The 18,810-nt window shown below is 45.0% G+C and overlaps 1 protein-coding gene across 2 annotated transcripts in view; it reads left to right on the forward strand.

Moving 5' to 3' along the window:
- astn2 (astrotactin 2) overlaps positions 1-18,810 on the forward strand; it is a 530,329-nt gene that overhangs the window by 206,839 nt on the left and 304,680 nt on the right. For both annotated transcript variants that reach the window (XM_079524726.1, XM_079524727.1), the window contains exon 5: positions 18,660-18,767. In XM_079524726.1, coding sequence (XP_079380852.1) covers positions 18,660-18,767 — 108 coding nt within the window. The remainder of the gene's footprint in view (positions 1-18,659; positions 18,768-18,810) is intronic.

The following is an 18,810-nucleotide window of genomic DNA, read 5'->3' on the forward strand; positions in this document are numbered from 1 at the left end:
ACGCACGCACGCACGCACGCACACACACACACAATTCAATACAATTGTATTCAAAGAGGCTTTATTGGCACGGACAACGCATGTTTACATTTCCAAAGTAAGTGCAAAATAAAACAAACACAATAAATGTATGTACAGATCAGGATCAATTTGGTACATTTTGTGTGACCCAAGAATCCTAATCAAATGGAATCGTGGGATACCAAAAGATTCACACCCCTAGCATATACTCACTGCAGCATCCAGGGACATGTGCACATACTCATGTGCAGATATCATGTAGAGGGCCAATTTAAGATGCATGAATAACATCAAGTTCACTGTCATTCATACACCCATACCTGCAGATGCATGCGCAGCTGTACATGTATTACATTGTTGTCCTCTGGCATATGCTTATACTGTAACCGCGTATACTTTGGCCCCCTCCTTTTCCCCCCTACACAGAATCTCTTTGCTAAACACAAGGGACGCTAGGGTTCATGTAAACCATAGGGCACGTTTCAATTAAAGGATAGATACAGTCTATATCATGAAACTCACTGTAATACAGAAATTACTACTTATTTTGTTCCCGCTCTCTTTCTCTTACTCTGTATGATGTCTCAGTGGAGATGAGGTTCATAGGCTTGCTGCTGATGGTGTGTATCTAGGTGTGTTGGAGTGAAGTGTACCCTGATTCAACCGTAGCGTGATATCTCCTCCTCTCCTCCTCCCCCCCCCACCGCAGCAAATGATTCCTTTTTATTGCTCAGAATGAACTCATCTCTGCCTCGCTTCCCTGCTTTCCCATATAGCCCTAAAGCATTCTCATTACAGTCGAGATTGGAAAACAGTCTCCCTCACCTTCTGACTATCTCTCACCCTGACCATCTGTGTCTAACTCATCTACATGTGCCATCTCTTTCAGTGTGCCATCCACCACCAGCCTTTTTATTCTGTCCGCCTTGCTTCAGTTCATAAACCCGTATATCATTGTCACAGTCGGGTGAAAACCTTGTATGTCCAAAACTGTTGCTTTTCAAGAAATGGAAAAGATATAGTTATTATTTAGTCACGATCAATGTGTCACATCACGACGCGTTGTGAGCTTGTAGATTGGCAATTTTTGTAGTATAAAATAGACCATTCATTTCTGAAATAACATAAAAAGATGGAGCAAATATGGAGATACAAGTTTTATGCATGCCAGTGACAATATATATTTTGTTATTGTCACCTCTTCTTTTGTCACATTTTTCTTTCTCCCTCTCCTTTCTCACTCCATACATCCTTTTCGTTCACCCTCTCTTTCTCACCTTTTTTGCTCTCACATTCAATGTTGTGCTATACTCCTCTGCAAACACCTCATCCTCAGCTTCCATCCTCTTTGCTAAGCAGCACTGTAGCATTCTTGGAGAAAATTGATCTTTAGTTATAAATGCCAATTTAAACAGTAAACAATACAATATCTGCATCAAGGTATTTTGCATTTTATTGCAATGTACACTTCTGTACCTTCTCTTAGTTTTTGTTTTATTTTAATGTAAGACTGTTAGTCTTAATATTATGTAAATCACTTTGAATTACTTTGTTGAACTGTGCTATACAAATACTTGTACAAAAACTTGAACAAAATCTCAGTACAGAAATATACAACCTTTTATGCGTCTTCTTTGGCATACATCTCTTTGCATATTGATTCACTGTGACCCTTAATGAGATGAGAAGTTGAACTTGAGTTTATGTTGGTGGGTGTATGTATTTCTGCACAAAAACACAACCATTAGCCTCGAGGTGAATTCTTAAAGGTAACAGGCGTCACCGTTTTCTCATCACTCTTTAGATGTCATTATCGATGCATCATACACAGGTGGAAAACAAGTCATCTCCAGCCCCAGATTTAAAGAAAGTCAACTGTAATTAGAATATTTAAATAATTTCATCTTAAATTAGTAGCTGGAGTTGCTGCCTTTTAAATTTGTTGCTTCTGTAGTTATTGTGAAGTGCATGCAGTGTTTTAGCGAGAAACAGATGGCGGGGAAGCGATATCAAAAGAAGGTGTGAGAGAAGGATGTGTTAGACACTCCCTACAGGATGGTGAGGACTGAGAGAGTGAGATAGGCAGGCGCCGGTAATGAAAAACTTTACTGCTGACACGGTGGAGTTTAGCCATAGTGCTTTGGGAGTTGATGCTTTTATGGAGGCTTGGTTTTGGACACTGGCTGCCCTTCAGAGTGGAAGGAGGAAAAGTGAGAGAGACAGAAACGGAGACACACTGCGGGAACGACTCGGGGTAAAAAGGGATGGATAATTATAGGCAGATGGAGAATGTGGGTGGAATTGACTTCTACTTCACACGCCTTCCATTTGGCCTCTAAAGCCTGATTCGTACTTGGTTGTGCTTCGTGCCATGCACTGAAAATAGCCAATCTACAAGTTCCACAATGTGTCACGTCGACGCTGCGATGTGTTGGGAGTTTGTAGAAGAGTTTGTAAATGTTGGTACGTGACACCGGGAGTGAATTATGTGTGTGTTTGTGTGTGCTATCCTGAATTACTTCACACTCATAGTCATTAGGCATGAGTGGTCAAATCTTTTGACTTCCGTCACATTTGTAATGTTGATGTAGCCTAAAGTCCAACCCTCAAAATGACACCAAAGGATGTACATCTCCCATGGCTATATCCCCCATAGAGACACTACACACCATTGGTTCTCATATAGTGGGGTCCTTGGGGGGGATTTGTTCATCTAGCATCACAATCATTTCAACCATATTTTATACTTTGTCTTGGCCATTCAAAAATAGCAGACATACAAGCATATAGCGCGTCACTTCATGTACATTATTAATATATCTCAGCGCTTTCTCTTTCTCAGACACACACACACCCCACCGCCCCACCCCCTTCCCCGCTACTTTCTTCCTCGTTTGATCTGTTGGCCGCTAGTGGTGTTTTTCCTGTCGTTTCAAAGCCTCTGGAGCTCAATTTGCAAATCAAACTGGAACATGTCCCCTGTGTGTGTGTGTGCGCGTGTGCGTGTGCGTGCGTGCGTGCGTGCGTGCGTGCGTGCGTGCGTGCGTGCGTGCGTGCGTGCGTGCGTGCGTGCGTGCGTGCGTGCGTGCGTGCGCACGTCGAGAGAGGAATGGGAGAGAGAGCAAGGTAAAGAAAGAGGATGCTCCTCTTGTTCAACCTTGCCATTAAAGCATGAAAACATGCATCCCTGCGACATGTGTGTGTCATGTGGCTCTATACTGTGAAATGCCACTGGGAAAGAAATTCCATGTAAACTAATCCTATCTATAAGCTTTTTTGGATGTCAACAATGTGCCATTTTGTCTGTCTCTAGCCCGGGGTCCTTATTTAACAACATGCAGCATACTAACAGATTTGTACATCATACTAACAATTTGTATTAATAATAATGAATTGCATTTTTATAGCGCTTTTCCAAGTGCTCAAAGCGCTTTATACAATGGTTCATTCATTCATACATTGGGACGTGAAGCGGCGAACAGTCAACGCCAGCGTCCTCACTTCCCACATTCACACACCAATGGTGGCAAGCTCACACCGACCGACTCATTGGAGGCAATATAGGGTTCAGTGTCTTGCCCAAGGACACTTCGACATGTGGACAGGAGGAGCCGGGATTCGAACCGCCGACCCAGGGATCATTGGACGACCTGCTCTACCTCCTGAGCCACAGCCGCCCCTTTTTAGCAACAAAGAGTGTTGATAAAAGGCCCTCTGCCCGTTCCTGTCCACCATCGTGGAGACTGGGGGTTTGACCAATCCGCTGTGAATCTGGCTTCACAAAATTGCCATGTTCACAGGCAGGAGGTCAGGTGGGGGCGGGCATCTTTGTCGCTGCACCATTGACTACTACGGACGGTGTTGAATGGTGAGGAAGCACCACTGGGGGCTCCTCACTGGCAGACGAACCAGTACGACCAGCAGTGGCAAGACTATACAGACATGTGTGGGGAATTAATTAATTGCCATAATGACTTAAAGGAGTGAGTAGGTGGACCGCGTAGAAATATGCATATCTCCTTCAACTATTAAGAAAAGTCAAAGTAAAGTGATTGCAAATTACTTTCTTTTAAGTATTTGCTTGAATACAATTCAGGTGTGCTGTACTCACTCGCTGCCTTTCGTCTTTTGACGTCTTTTGATCCTTTGGCCCTTGGTGCAGAGATCGTCTTTTGACGTCGTTTTGTCAGGTGAAACCTGACTAATGAAAGCTCATGACATTTTTGGCCGGGGACCCCCGGAAATGCTTTGGCAATGTCTCGGGACCCCCGCCCCGCCCCCTCCCGACCCCCAATATAAATTGACTGCTACAATAACCTTAAACCATTTTGGGCGGGAACCCCTTTTGGTGTTTTAACTCTTTGAGAGTTTCAAGGATTTCTATATAGTTTTTAGACTTCTCTATGGCAGAATGGCGTTTTTGAATGATTTATTGAAAATTCTCTGTTGTGAATGTGTGACAACGAAAGACCTTCAGAGAAAGCTTGGCTTGTCTGCTTCCAGGAAAAAAATGAACTGAGTTGATAAAGTTTAGTTTTTGTGTTGGAAGCCATTTAAAAGAGCCTGCATTTACACTGGGTAGTGTTTCTAGGACAACAAAAAAAGTTATGCCCGGTTGAAGTTTCTAAATAACTTTTTTTCTGCTGGGCGTACATAGCCATGCAATATCTCATTTTAAAGGGTGAGTTGTCTAGTTCAATTAAAATAAAATAAAAAGTTTCTCACATGTACCACTGTAGATATTTTGCCATCTATAAATAGCATGGTCAGTCATGATCAATCTGACCTATCCAGCTAAAAGTCCCCCTAGCTCTGAAATGGAACATCATATAAACTCAATTCTTTTTTGGGGTAAAATTAGACATTCTAACGCACATTTTGATATATACCATGTTTACATAGTCTTACCAGTACCTTGTCTATTCATGCATGTATCTCAAAAACCTGTTGTGAAGAAACAGTTTTGATAAAAAACACATCCAAGGACATTGTTTTGATATGACTTTGTGCCCATGATATGTATCAAAATATAGACTTGAATGTATACTGTATTATAACAAAAAATTGGGTTCTTACCATCTACCGTTACAGAGTAAATCACAGTTGAAACTCGCTTAGTCAAACCATAAACCTCAGAATAGTGAACAAAATAGCCATGACAGGTCTAACTCATTGTAAAAGCGTCTTTTATTTTTTATGACTACTAACATAATACAATTATAATAAATATTACAGAAAATAAATAGGCCTACATACAAAACAGTTGTCCCCAAACTCCCCAGTGTCCCCAAACCACTGCATTCCAGTTGTTCTTGACGGTGTGTGTGTGTGTGTAGGCTAAATTAAAAAAAAACAACAACTGAAATGAATGAATGCATCCGGTTCAGTGTCGGAGAACTCCATCGCAGTCTTGACTCTTCGTCGTCTTCATCATCATCATCCTCCTCCTCCTCATCTGATGCCAGTTCTAAATATATAAAAATAAACATTTAGCTGTAGTCAGCCCGGCCAATAGCCAGTTGGGGGGGGGGGGGGGGGACGTAGGCTATCTGACATCATCGTCATCATCATCATCACACGGAGACACACTAAACAATGTACAATCATGATTGTATACAATATACAATGAATGCGATTATCATGCAAGCTCAGACGTCAATGAAACGTCATACAGATCTTATATAATACGCTACTGTTAGCTTCACTCCCCGTCCCCCCTCCGATCCTTGTAGCAATGTCATCATAACCACGCGTTGCTTCAGTAAACGATGCATGTTTGTTCTCCGTCTTTGTAGACAGTAAATAAAAGGAGCGAACATTACTCTAAAGATCAGATCGCCTATAAGGCACGCTACAATATAAAATACTTGTACATGCGTGCATGCCTGCTACGATACATTTGTACTGCACCAACCAACCGATCGACACCAACCCCCCCTCCAGCCATTAGCCAGCACCAATGCACCAACCCCCCCCATTAGCCAGCACCTTTGGTGCTGGCTAATGGCTGGGGGCCATCGTGGTGAGTCATTCTGGCGTCATGATCTGACTAGTAGTAGTAATTATCCAAGCATCTATTTGTAGCGATCATCTTATGATTTCTGATCACTATAGAAGGGCATTTTCTACAATAAGATTACCTCAAAACATTCCGGGTTGATCGTCTTCTTCAATGGTTTCCCGGTATAGCTCATCGGACGACGATGGGGAGACAATGAAAAAAGGAGGGAGGGAGCAGCGAGTCTCGCTGTAAGCACTGGACCAGGGCTACTCCGCCTGGAGAAGGCGACTGGGACGCGTATGGATCAATACTACTACCACAAAACTCGCTCAAATAAATAGCACTGCTTTCAACTTTTTCTGCTAGAAAATCGCTCGGGCGAGACGGCAAAACAATAAACTATGAAGACTCCCTCTGCCCCCACTGTTTACAGGGGGTGGGACCAGCTTCCAATGGCAACACGTACACGTGTGTCACGTGACACGGGTTTTCTGGGTAATGTAGTTGGAATATAAGCTCAGGAATTTAAACAGCGCTTCGGAGCATATTAATATGTTTAGATTAATCAAAAACTCTGAAGACGCCAATTGGCGTCATTGATCATTTACGGAATTCTGATGAAGACGCCAATTGGCGTCTTTCACCTTCTAAGGGTTAAGCATTGTTATAATTTAGCTATTGAAAAATAGCAGATCTACAAGCTCATAGCGCGCCACCGAGTGGCACGCTACGAGCTTGTAGGTCTGCTATTTTTGAAAAATCGTGAAAATAAAATTTTAAAAAGAATCTTTTTTTTTTTTTTTTTTTTTTTGAAAATAATTTGGGGACCCCCTAAAATAATTTGGCGACCCCCCGAGGGGTCGCGACCCACGGGTTGAGAACCCCTGATGTAAGCGACCTAGTCATCAATGGGAGTCCCTCCATGCCGCTTAAGCCAATGGGAGCCGCCTAAACACCGCCTAAGCCAATGGGAGCCGCCTAAACACTGCCTAAGCCAATGGGAGCCGCCTAAACGCCACCAGCCAATTGGCTGCCTCCTAAGCTATGCCACAGGCACGGTGGAAGTCATACAATATTGTATGTGGGAGCAAAGGTACCTAACGCTGAGTCACTGACTTCCCAAAGATGTTGCTTGTCTAGTGATCCACTGATCATATTCTCACATCTGTCATTTTGCCCTCAGGAGAGTAATGATGTATAGAGTAAAACAGCCGGGGTGCACACGCAGATCCGACACACCAAAGGTGCGATGCGCGGAAACATGCGATGCGAAAACGCGATGGTCCGACATGCGCTGCTCCGTGCTTGCGGTTATGGTTAGGTTAGGGGTTTGAGGTTTCGGATCAATATTATGTCGGAACTAAAGCCTGTACCCAAACAGCCACTGAGTGAATATACAGGTGAAATATGGACACATATTGGACACACTCTTTCCCCCTGCACCCCACATTTGTTAACACACTCTTTGGCAAATAATTTAAAGGACGACCTCACCCAGTTCTTCATGTAATTGGTCCTCACTATTTCTCATTATAATATGGTACAATTCTTGTCTACTCGGTCTGTGTCTCAGAGGAGGGCTATAGACAGTTCATAAATCCGCTTACCAGTGATAAATGTTTACAGTACACATAAATGAGAGTTTTTTTCCCCCCAAAAGCTTTCCATAGATCTTTGAAAATAGCAGATCTGCAATCTTGCAACACACGATTGACCACTTTTGTCATACGGCAAAGTATTTAATAGTGAGAAAACATAAAATCATGAAATATGGAGATACGAGGTGTCTGACAGACATTAACAATGTGGTCGTCTATTTTCTCCCCGGGCCAACAGTGAGGGAGTTGGCAGCAACAGTGTCCACAGTACACATGGGGGAATTGGCATCGACTAAATTGGGGAGAAAATGAAAAATAACAAACCATTATTAGTTAGAAAAATCCCTTTTTGCACCGAAACTCACATTCTCTATAAATGGTTTGGAATAAGTGTTCTTTCCTTCCCCCTTCCCTATAGACTGGAGTCACCATTGCTTGGCAAATGCCAAGCGATCCTTGATGGAATACCCCCGTATATTGACTTCATGAATATTACAACCCATAACGTGTGAGAGATTTGTCTGGCCCATAAAGATTTGACTCGTACTTAAAAGTTCTGTCTGTGGCGAGAGAAAAGTGAACACAAAGTTTTGAGTCGTTCTTTTGGTCTGGTGCACAGGCTTGGTAGTCTGCCTCTATTTGGAGTGGAGCAAAGGCAATGTGCTGTAAAATTGGTTATGAATTTATGCATCATGTTAGAACATGCCCAGAGAAGTGGTGCGTGGACACGCACGCACGCAGGCACGCGCACACGCACACACACACACAGCAGGTCATACTGTATTTCTGACAGTATACCCATTTATTTATTTAATATAACCAGTAAGACGCCCTGAGGGCAAGTCACGCTGAAACAACAGAACTTCTTAATTCGGCAGTTAAGAAGCAGGAGTTAACTAGAAAAAGTGCCCTTCTGGGCACAGGTCTCCACCAGGAGGATAGGAGTGTGTGTGATGTTTGGCAAAATGTTTAGGAGTGATATAAACATGTTTGTTTGTTTTTCGCAACAATTTTCTTCATTGTGTTGAGGAAATGCAGAGTCAGTTCACTCATAGCATCTCTGAGGATAGAATTCTGGATGAGCAGGACATGTGCAGCATTTTGTACAAAACGGGCCACCCCTGAAGACTTTGGAAGGCAATCTTAGCCAATCAGTGTAGAATGTGAGAAATCAAAAAGACTCGTCTTGATCACATGACTACAGAGATCATGTATACCGATTTGCATGAGATTTGGATGAAATCTGTGCGACTAATATAAACAATGTGTTTTGCAGAAATGGGCCTCATGGTGGCGCTATAACCGGCAGATGTGGAGGGATGCAGGGAAAATGTTTTTCCATGCCTCTAGGGAGTGCGCATACAAAGTTGTACACAGAACAATGCAGTTATAGGTAAAAACAGGAATTGCCCTGTTATAGCGCCACCATGAGGCTGGTTTGGAAAATAAATTGTGTCATGTCGTCCTCAGCCTAGTGGAAATGTGCGTGTATAATTTCACGGAAATTGCACACTGTGTTTGTGATTTGTGGCATTTTGTTCGAAACAGACCAATCATGTGAGCTTTGGAAGCGAATCTTAGCCAATCAGGAAGGAAGATGGGAAATGGTGCAGATCCGTGTTGATCACATGACTATGGAGATAGTGTATACCGAATTGTGTGATGTATGGATAAAATGTGTACGAGTAATCTACAGAAATGTGTTTTGCCTAAATCGGCCTCATGGTGGCGCTATAACAGGCCGTTGAGGAATATTTGGGGCAGAGGTTCGTCGTTGGCATCCAGGGAGTGTGTGTGCAAAGTTTGGCATGGATCGGGCCAACGGTGCCGGAGATTAGCTGGTAACAGACGGACGGAAGGAAGGAAGGACGGACGGACGCACACACACACACACACACACACACACGGATGGAGTGCAAAACATACTCTCTCCCCATGCCTTCGGCCTGGTGGAGACAATTATTAATCTGGTGTCAGTGAGGTCAGATGTAGAGTTGCTGGCAGGCTCCATATATGCAGATCTAGTATGTCAAAGTCGTGAGTGACGGAGCCACGGACAGGTTTTGCAGGTTTTCATAGTAATGTGTGACCTACAGTCGCAATTATACATGTATGTATTTATTTTGTACATCCCGTGCAGGATATGTCATCTTCATTTCATTTTAGAAGTTAGGTCACAGACTCACAGTCACTCACAACTTGCCAATAAAAAAAAGCCTGATCGATAAGGTGCTCGTTATCAATACAAAAATGACGAGATCCATTGTGTGTGCGTGCGTGCGCATCACCCATGGCACCCAAGCAGCTGATGTCCGCTCTGTCAGATGTCCTCCCTGCTTAGTACGCTGCCAAGAAGTGCAAACGCTTCATAACATACCTTGAAGTGTCTGGCACGCACACTCGCACGCACGACATCAGGTAAACAATCTCCAAACTAAATCCGAGTTCAAATAGTTGGACTGCAAGCCAGGTATTTCACAGATTCGAACATCTAAGGGCCTCAATCAACTTCTTTCACATTATGGTAATTTTGTTTTGCACAAACATAATGAAACCCAAGCCACGGAGTTGGGTGAAGCGCTCTCTCTCTCGCTCTCTCTCCCTACAATAATGTGCCTGTGGTCCTGGCATTATATGCAGAGAGACTAATGCACAATACTATTGAAATTGTTGGGTGAGTTTGGAGAGAGAGAGAGAGAGAGAGAGAGAGAGAGAGAGAGAGAGAGAGAGAGAGAGAGAGAGAGAGAGAGAGAGAGAGAGAGAGAGAGAGAGAGAGAGAGAGAGAGAGAGAGAGAGAGAGAGAGAGAGAGAGAGAGAGAGAGAGAGAGAGAGAGAGAGAGAGAGAGAGAGAGAGAGAGAGAGAGAGAGAGAGAGAGAGAGAGAGAGAGAGAGAGAGAGAGAGAGAGAGAGAGAGAGAGAGAGAGAGAGAGAGAGAGAGAACCATTACATGACCTCAACTACATGACTAACTTATCTGCAAACCAAAGAAAAGGATAAAAACACACCCAGCCTCGAGAGCCAGAAAGAGAAGAGCAGTTCGTCATCATCGCCCACTGTGCACAATGGCCACTTTACACAGAAATCCTCAAGATTGCCCACCATTACGTAGGAATGTTCTACCCCGAGCCGTGCCTTTAACAGTCCAGTCAGTATGAGCACAGTGTCCACACAGCAGGTCCGCTGTGTGGACACTTTACTTTCCCTCTCCACACGCAAGTTATATGAACAAACTGACAAAATGCATCATAAAAAGGCATAGGCCTATTTAGGCTACACATGACATTGGCAAGGCGCCGATATCAAAACAAAACATATACATTATAGCCCTATTATACAACAGACGAGCAGACGAGCTGACAGCGCAGTGCGCTTGGGCTCAGCGACCCGGGTGTCATCATTCATCATAGATCCCTCCCCGTCAGAATCTAATATCCAACATTAAATTGCAGCAGCATTCAGCAGTTCAGTTGGCACGGCGGCCATAGTAATTAGTAAATACTATATTATTTCTCACTGCAATAGTGACTATTAGAAAAATAATATAGTTAAATAGTAAATGCTTTACCTTAAACCCCAAATGTGCTCTTGCGCTCCGGGGTGGTTAATTCCCTCATCATGGCATTTACTGTATATCCAATGTGTGTTACGTGTCCAGAATGTCATTATGTACGTGAGGGTAATAACGGTACGGCTGCAGGTGCAGGGGCTGAACACTGCTGCTGGTGCTGCTGCTGGTGCTGTTGTTTTTATTATTGTCCTCCTCCGACGACAACCGACCCAACGCTTGGACCCACCAAAGAAATCACTCATTCTCTTCTGAGCCATGTTGACAACAACAACACACACAGTCAGGCTGACCGGAGAAATTCAAATCCGTGCGCCCCGTGCGTAAAGGTAACCGGAAATAGCGTCAGCAGCAGAGCAGAGACGATGATATTTTGACAAACCAAAAAAAAAGTCAAGTGTAGTTTAAGAATAGCCTACTATTTATTTTATCCTCCAACCAGTCCACTTTTTATTTATATAAATAATAACGTGACATTTCTATTATTCATATATATTTTTTTTAATTTCCTTTTTTCCTTTTCCCCCCTCCTGTTCGAGGGGGGGCTGTGCCTGGGGGGAGGGGGTGCTTCAGCCCCCAGAGCACCCCTACTTCCCTCAGCCATGCCACACAGCCCACCTCCTGAGTCCAATGGCCAGTTTTGCAGTTGCACATATGACATTTATCATTGTGTGAACAACACCCTTTTTTGCCACTGGGTATTGTGTACTTGGGCCCGAAAATGAAAAGCTGAGAAGAAAAGATCTCCCCCAACACCATAAACCTGCCCCTCAGCAAGTCAAACACCCTCACTACTCTAGGACCTGGCTAAGATATGTATGTACTTCATTTAGCGGAGAATATCTCGACTGTTCTTGGCTAATATGACCCCTGAGAACCACTTAGGAACTGTGAGAAATTCTCTATCCGGGTGAAATACCCCAAAATGACCACGCCCTTTTTAAAATAACCGCCACTGAAAACATGCCTCTATCTTCTAAACTGTTGGAGCTGTTCTGACCATATGCACACGGTGGTCATCTTTCCATAAGTTAATGGCATGGTGGAAACTAGCCACAATTTTGCCATTGACCGCCCATACATCCAAACAGACAAAGTCCTATCTAATTATATTAAATTACATCAAACTCACCAACATTGCAGCTGTACGAAAAGCTTTAATTAGGCTATCCTCTTTCTATCTGCAAAGTGTTTCATAAAAATCCACGGTAGACATGTTGGAAGCACTCGTTGGATAATCACTCAACGGCCCTGCGTACCACCTGTTTTGAATTTGCACATAATGCAGGAGGCAGCAGGATGTTGCTTCACTGAAAGTGAGCGCTTCCAAACTCCAACACTTAGAAAACAATCACCTGCAAGGAATTTCTTGACATAAAGTACTAGCTCATCATAACATCTACGGTGGATTTTTATGAAACAAACACTTTGCAGATAGAAAGAGGATCATTCAAGCTTTTCGTACAGCTGCAAGCCTGCAATGTTGGTGAGTTTGACGTAATTTAATACAATTAGACAGTACTTTGTCTGCTTGCATGTATGGGTGGTCAATGGCAAATTGTGGCTTGTTTCCACCCTGCCATTTACTTGTGGAAAGATGACCGCTGTGTGTATATGGTCTAATGAGTATTCAAACATGAGCATTCTGAACATTTTGAGCAACAGTTTAGAAGATAGAGCCTTGTTTGAAGTAGCTGTCATTTAAAAAAGGGTGTGTACATTTCCGGGTATTTCACCCCGGATAGAGAATTTCTCACAGTTCCTAAGTTGTTCGCAGCGGTCATATTAGCCAAGAACAGTTGAGATATTCTCCGCTAGATGAAGTGCATACATATCCAGGTCCTGGAGTACACCAACCTGAGACACTGAACAAATGAATGTGTGCCTTGTGTCTGTTCGTGGCCATCGCCTCATGTACTATCCTCCACTGGAGGTCAGCCTATCGCCTCATGTACTATCCTCCACTGGAGGTCAGCCTATCGCCTCATGTACTATCCTCCACTGGAGGTCAGCCTATCGCCTCATGTACTATCCTCCACTGGAGGTCAGCCTATCGCCTCGTGTACTATCCTCCACTGGAGGTCAGCCTATCGCCTCATGTGCTATCCTCCACTGGAGGTCAGCCTATCGCCTCATGTACTATCCTCCACTGGAGGTCAGCCTATCGCCTCATGTACTATCCTCCACTGGAGGTCAGCCTATCGCCTCATGTACTATCCTCCACTGGAGGTCAGCCTATCGCCTCATGTACTATCCTCCACTGGAGGTCAGCCTATCGCCTCGTGTACTATCCTCCACTGGAGGTCAGCCTATCGCCTCATGTGCTATCCTCCACTGGAGGTCAGCCTATCGCCTCGTGTACTATCCTCCACTGGAGGTCAGCCTATCGCCTCGTGTACTATCCTCCACTGGAGGTCAGCCTATCGCCTCGTGTGCTATCCTCCACTGGAGGTCAGCCTATCGCCTCGTGTACTATCCTCCACTGGAGGTCAGCCTATCGCCTCGTGTACTATCCTCCACTGGAGGTCAGCCTATCGCCTCATGTACTATCCTCCACTGGAGGTCAGCCTATCGCCTCATGTACTATCCTCCACTGGAGGTCAGCCTATCGCCTCATGTGCTATCCTCCACTGGAGGTCAGCCTATCGCCTCATGTGCTATCCTCCACTGGAGGTCAGCCTATCACCTCATGTGCTATCCTCCACTGGAGGTCAGCCTATCGCCTCATGTGCTATCCTCCACTGGAGGTCAGCCTATCGCCTCATGTGCTATCCTCCACTGGAGGTCAGCCTATCGCCTCATGTGCTATCCTCCACTGGAGGTCAGCCTATCACCTCATGTGCTATCCTCCACTGGAGGTCAGCCTATCGCCTCGTGTACTATCCTCCACTGGAGGTCAGCCTATCGCCTCGTGTACTATCCTCCACTGGAGGTCAGCCTATCGCCTCGTGTACTATCCTCCACTGGAGGTCAGCCTATCGCCTCATGTACTATCCTCCACTGGAGGTCAGCCTATCGCCTCATGTGCTATCCTCCACTGGAGGTCAGCCTATCGCCTCATGTGCTATCCTCCACTGGAGGTCAGCCTATCACCTCATGTGCTATCCTCCACTGGAGGTCAGCCTATCGCCTCATGTGCTATCCTCCACTGGAGGTCAGCCTATCGCCTCATGTGCTATCCTCCACTGGAGGTCAGCCTATCGCCTCATGTGCTATCCTCCACTGGAGGTCAGCCTATCACCTCATGTGCTATCCTCCACTGGAGGTCAGCCTATCGCCTCGTGTACTATCCTCCACTGGAGGTCAGCCTATCGCCTCGTGTACTATCCTCCACTGGAGGTCAGCCTATCGCCTCGTGTACTATCCTCCACTGGAGGTCAGCCTATCGCCTCATGTACTATCCTCCACTGGAGGTCAGCCTATCGCCTCATGTGCTATCCTCCACTGGAGGTCAGCCTATCGCCTCATGTACTATCCTCCACTGGAGGTCAGCCTATCGCCTCATGTACTATCCTCCACTGGAGGTCAGCCTATCGCCTCATGTACTATCCTCCACTGGAGGTCGGCCTATCGCCTCATGTACTATCCTCCACTGGAGGTCAGCCTATCGCCTCATGTACTATCCTCCACTGGAGGTCAGCCTATCGCCTCATGTACTATCCTCCACTGGAGGTCAGCCTATCGCCTCATGTACTATCCTCCACTGGAGGTCAGCCTATCGCCTCATGTACTATCCTCCACTGGAGGTCAGCCTATCGCCTCATGTACTATCCTCCACTGGAGGTCAGCCTATCGCCTCATGTACTATCCTCCACTGGAGGTCAGCCTATCGCCTCATGTACTATCCTCCACTGGAGGTCAGCCTATCGCCTCATGTACTATCCTCCACTGGAGGTCAGCCTATCGCCTCATGTACTATCCTCCACTGGAGGTCAGCCTATCGCCTCATGTACTATCCTCCACTGGAGGTCAGCCTATCGCCTCATGTACTATCCTCCACTGGAGGTCAGCCTATCGCCTCATGTACTATCCTCCACTGGAGGTCAGCCTATCGCCTCATGTACTATCCTCCACTGGAGGTCAGCCTATCGCCTCATGTACTGTCCTCCACTGGAGGTCAGCCTATCGCCTCATGTACTATCCTCCACTGGAGGTCAGCCTATCGCCTCATGTACTATCCTCCACTGGAGGTCAGCCTATCGCCTCATGTACTATCCTCCACTGGAGGTCAGCCTATCGCCTCATGTACTATCCTCCACTGGAGGTCAGCCTATCGCCTCATGTACTATCCTCCACTGGAGGTCAGCCTATCGCCTCATGTACTATCCTCCACTGGAGGTCAGCCTATCGCCTCATGTACTATCCTCCACTGGAGGTCAGCCTATCGCCTCATGTACTATCCTCCACTGGAGGTCAGCCTATCGCCTCATGTACTATCCTCCACTGGAGGTCAGCCTATCGCCTCATGTACTATCCTCCACTGGAGGTCAGCCTATCGCCTCATGTACTATCCTCCACTGGAGGTCAGCCGGCAGCTTATCGCTCATCAACCGGTAGCTTATCCCATTGATACCTGAGGCTGAATCTGGGAACGCCTTCTAGGGCCTGACCTAAGGTTTCTGAAAACCTTCAAATTTTGATTCATTATTTTTTTAAATAGTTATGTTTTTTCAAAAATAGCAGACCTACAAGTTCATAGCGCGCCACTCGGTGGCGCGCTATGAGCTTGTAGATCTGCTATTTTTCAATAGCTAAATTATAACAATAGCTGATGAGACACAGAGAGAGCGCCGGCATCAAGGGTAGAACAACGTATAGGTTGCACCAGGCATCAATGGGTTAAACAGGCACCACCAACAGCCTTTCGGGGAGGAGCCTGGGCCAAAAAACTCAGTCCACCTCACCCAAGACCTCACACAAGCCAAGTCGAGAGAGAGAGAGAGAGAGAGAGAGAGTTGGGTCTAGGGACCCACTGACCTGACTTAATTCAAGTGAGAAAATTCCCCCAACACCAAATTGCGAACGGGTATACAGGCCAGGTACTGAGTGCTTCATCATTGTTGCAAAGAGCTGCTCCCGAAAGCATGGCAGATACAAATGGCACCTATGAAACTCACAAAAAAAACTAGTAAACACACTAATGTATTTTCATGTTGGTTTACATTTGGAGAGGTATAGAGAGCTTATGAGAATGGAAAACAATCCCGGTAGTGTTACTAAGCAGTGCCCTTCTCCATTACACGCATTAAAATTTCATGCGTGGGTGCTGTTCATTTGGTGGTACTACTCTACTTGAAGTGTGGATGCTGGTATGCAAGCAGTACTAATCTTTTTGATTCATATGCATGCAGCGATTGTCCGTTTGTCCTTACATATAAGCAGTCACAGAATATGTATTAATACAAATGTAGAGCTGCTGGCACCGCTAAAATGGCTTGTGTGACACAAAGGAATGTGTTTATATACTGTGTCTCGGTGTAAGGTCAACAGCTACTGAATAAAATCAAATTGAGCCGGTCAAAAAAACATGGAAACTGGTGTGGCACAAAACAGCGCTCACCTAATAAATAAGATTTGCTCTGCTGAATGATTTGGCATATTAGTATACAGGTTAATATGGTGGCTGTTTAGATGAGATGCCACTGCATGAATACAAAAAGGCTGTTGATGTTTGTTGAATATAAATCATTACGTTCCACGATTTTACTTGGACGGGCGTGCAACATGTTCAAGCCATATTGCTTCCACTGGGTTGTCATATTTCAGGCTTGTGGGTTCTCTTGATTATTGGACAGTGCAAAAATCATAGGGTTTTCTAGCCATATGACTTCCACTGTGGATAGGTGTCATATTTCAGGCTTTTGGTTTCTCTTGACAGTCTACAGAATTTCAATATTTTGACTTACAGCACTCCTTTGCTGACTATTTTTTGTCAAGGCTTACAATGACGTTGCCACAAGAGATACCAGGCTAGGATGAATTTGCCCTCCACACATGATGACTGAATTCATTTCCATGGGAAATGTTACATTCATACTGCCTTTGAACAGTCGGTTTAATGCCTGGTTAAAGCCTGGTTACATTTTTCCTAGCACTTTTTGTGTAACACTGTAGTGTTTCATCCCTACAGTGCCATATTTAAAGGTTCTGAGTAAAACGAGGACAAAGCGAGGTCAAAGTAAACCTTTTGAGCTTTAGATTCATGAATTATTGTCAACTGCGTGTCTCTCCGTCTGCCTTTCTGTCTACAGCAGTGGTTTTCAAACATTTTGTGCCCAAGGCACACCAAAGGGCAAAGTCAAGTCAAATCTCAAGGCAGACCTGCATTCATATTCATGCAAAATAGCCTCTATTCTACAGCAAGTGTTGCAAAAGAAGAAAAAACATACTGATATAAATTAAATGAAAGGATAATTCACAATTTTTTGTATTGTTGTATATGGTATATATTGCAATAATGTGTTGTTGTCATTGTCACAATCCCAGGGCAGACTTGTACTTGCCTCTTGCTTTGTGTGTGCATGCGTGCGTGCGTGCGTGCGCGCGCGCGCGTGCCTGTCCCATTGAGTGTCTGTTGGTCCATTTGTTTGTGTCCGCACAATGCAAATTAGGCCCTCCTTTCTGCCCCTGTTTCTTGTCCACCTTTATCTGCCTACATGTATCCTCAGTCTTTTTTCTTGTACTTGCTTTGTTTCTACTTTCCTGCTTCGTCACACTCTGATATGCCTCCAACCACTTACCAGACCAATACCTTTGTCCTGTCTGCCACTGTCCTGTCCTGCCCTAATCAGTCCATTACTTCTGCCCTGCCTCCAGCAAGGTCCAGAACCTTTGTCCTGGCTCTGTGATGTCCCGTCCCAGCCAGGCCATTACTTTTGTCCTTTCTGCCTCCAGCAAGTCCAGAACGTTTGTCCTGTTTCTGTCCTGGCCTGGCCTGGCCTGGCCTGGCCTGGCCTGACTTGTCTCATCCAGTTTGTCCTATCTCACAATGCAGGTCCTGTCTGTCTGTTTTCGTACAGTGTACATTATACGTTTTCGGGTGGGATTTTTATGGCAACTGGACTGAACCAAGTTGAATGGAACTGAACTGGGACGGACTACTGGACTAGACTTGTCAAGCCTGTGTTGTTTTAGGCTGAAGTGAACTGAATTGAGCTGGACTGGGATGGATTACTTTGACTACAGGACTGGATCCGACTGACGTTGGCGAGCTGGCTACAGGATATCTTGGGTTTCTTTATGAACCAAGAAGATGGTCAGGCCATTTCTTCTTCCATTTTCACAGATCCTTGTGAAATAAAATAGTTTCTCCACCCTGCATAAGTTCTTCATCTCTTTATACTACTGCTTCTAAGGACTCATTACTTTAAGGATTTGTACTGTAACACCAACATACTCTTTTGTATTCACACATCATTATTTTGTTACTCACTCTTTTTTTCGTCATCTTCTTCTTCTTTTCTCTCTGTGACAGTGTCTGGGGGTGTTTTCGGCCGACAAGGCGATTCAGGGTCAGAGCCTGATGATGACAACCAAATGAAGTTCTACACAGAGCAGCACAGGGGGCGCAGACGCAGCAAAGGTGAGAGGCAATGAGAGGGATGTGGGTATTTATTTTTTGCAGA

The sequence above is a fragment of the Electrona antarctica genome (genome assembly GCF_951216825.1).
Source record: "Electrona antarctica genome assembly, chromosome: 16".
Taxonomy (NCBI): domain Eukaryota; kingdom Metazoa; phylum Chordata; class Actinopteri; order Myctophiformes; family Myctophidae; genus Electrona; species Electrona antarctica.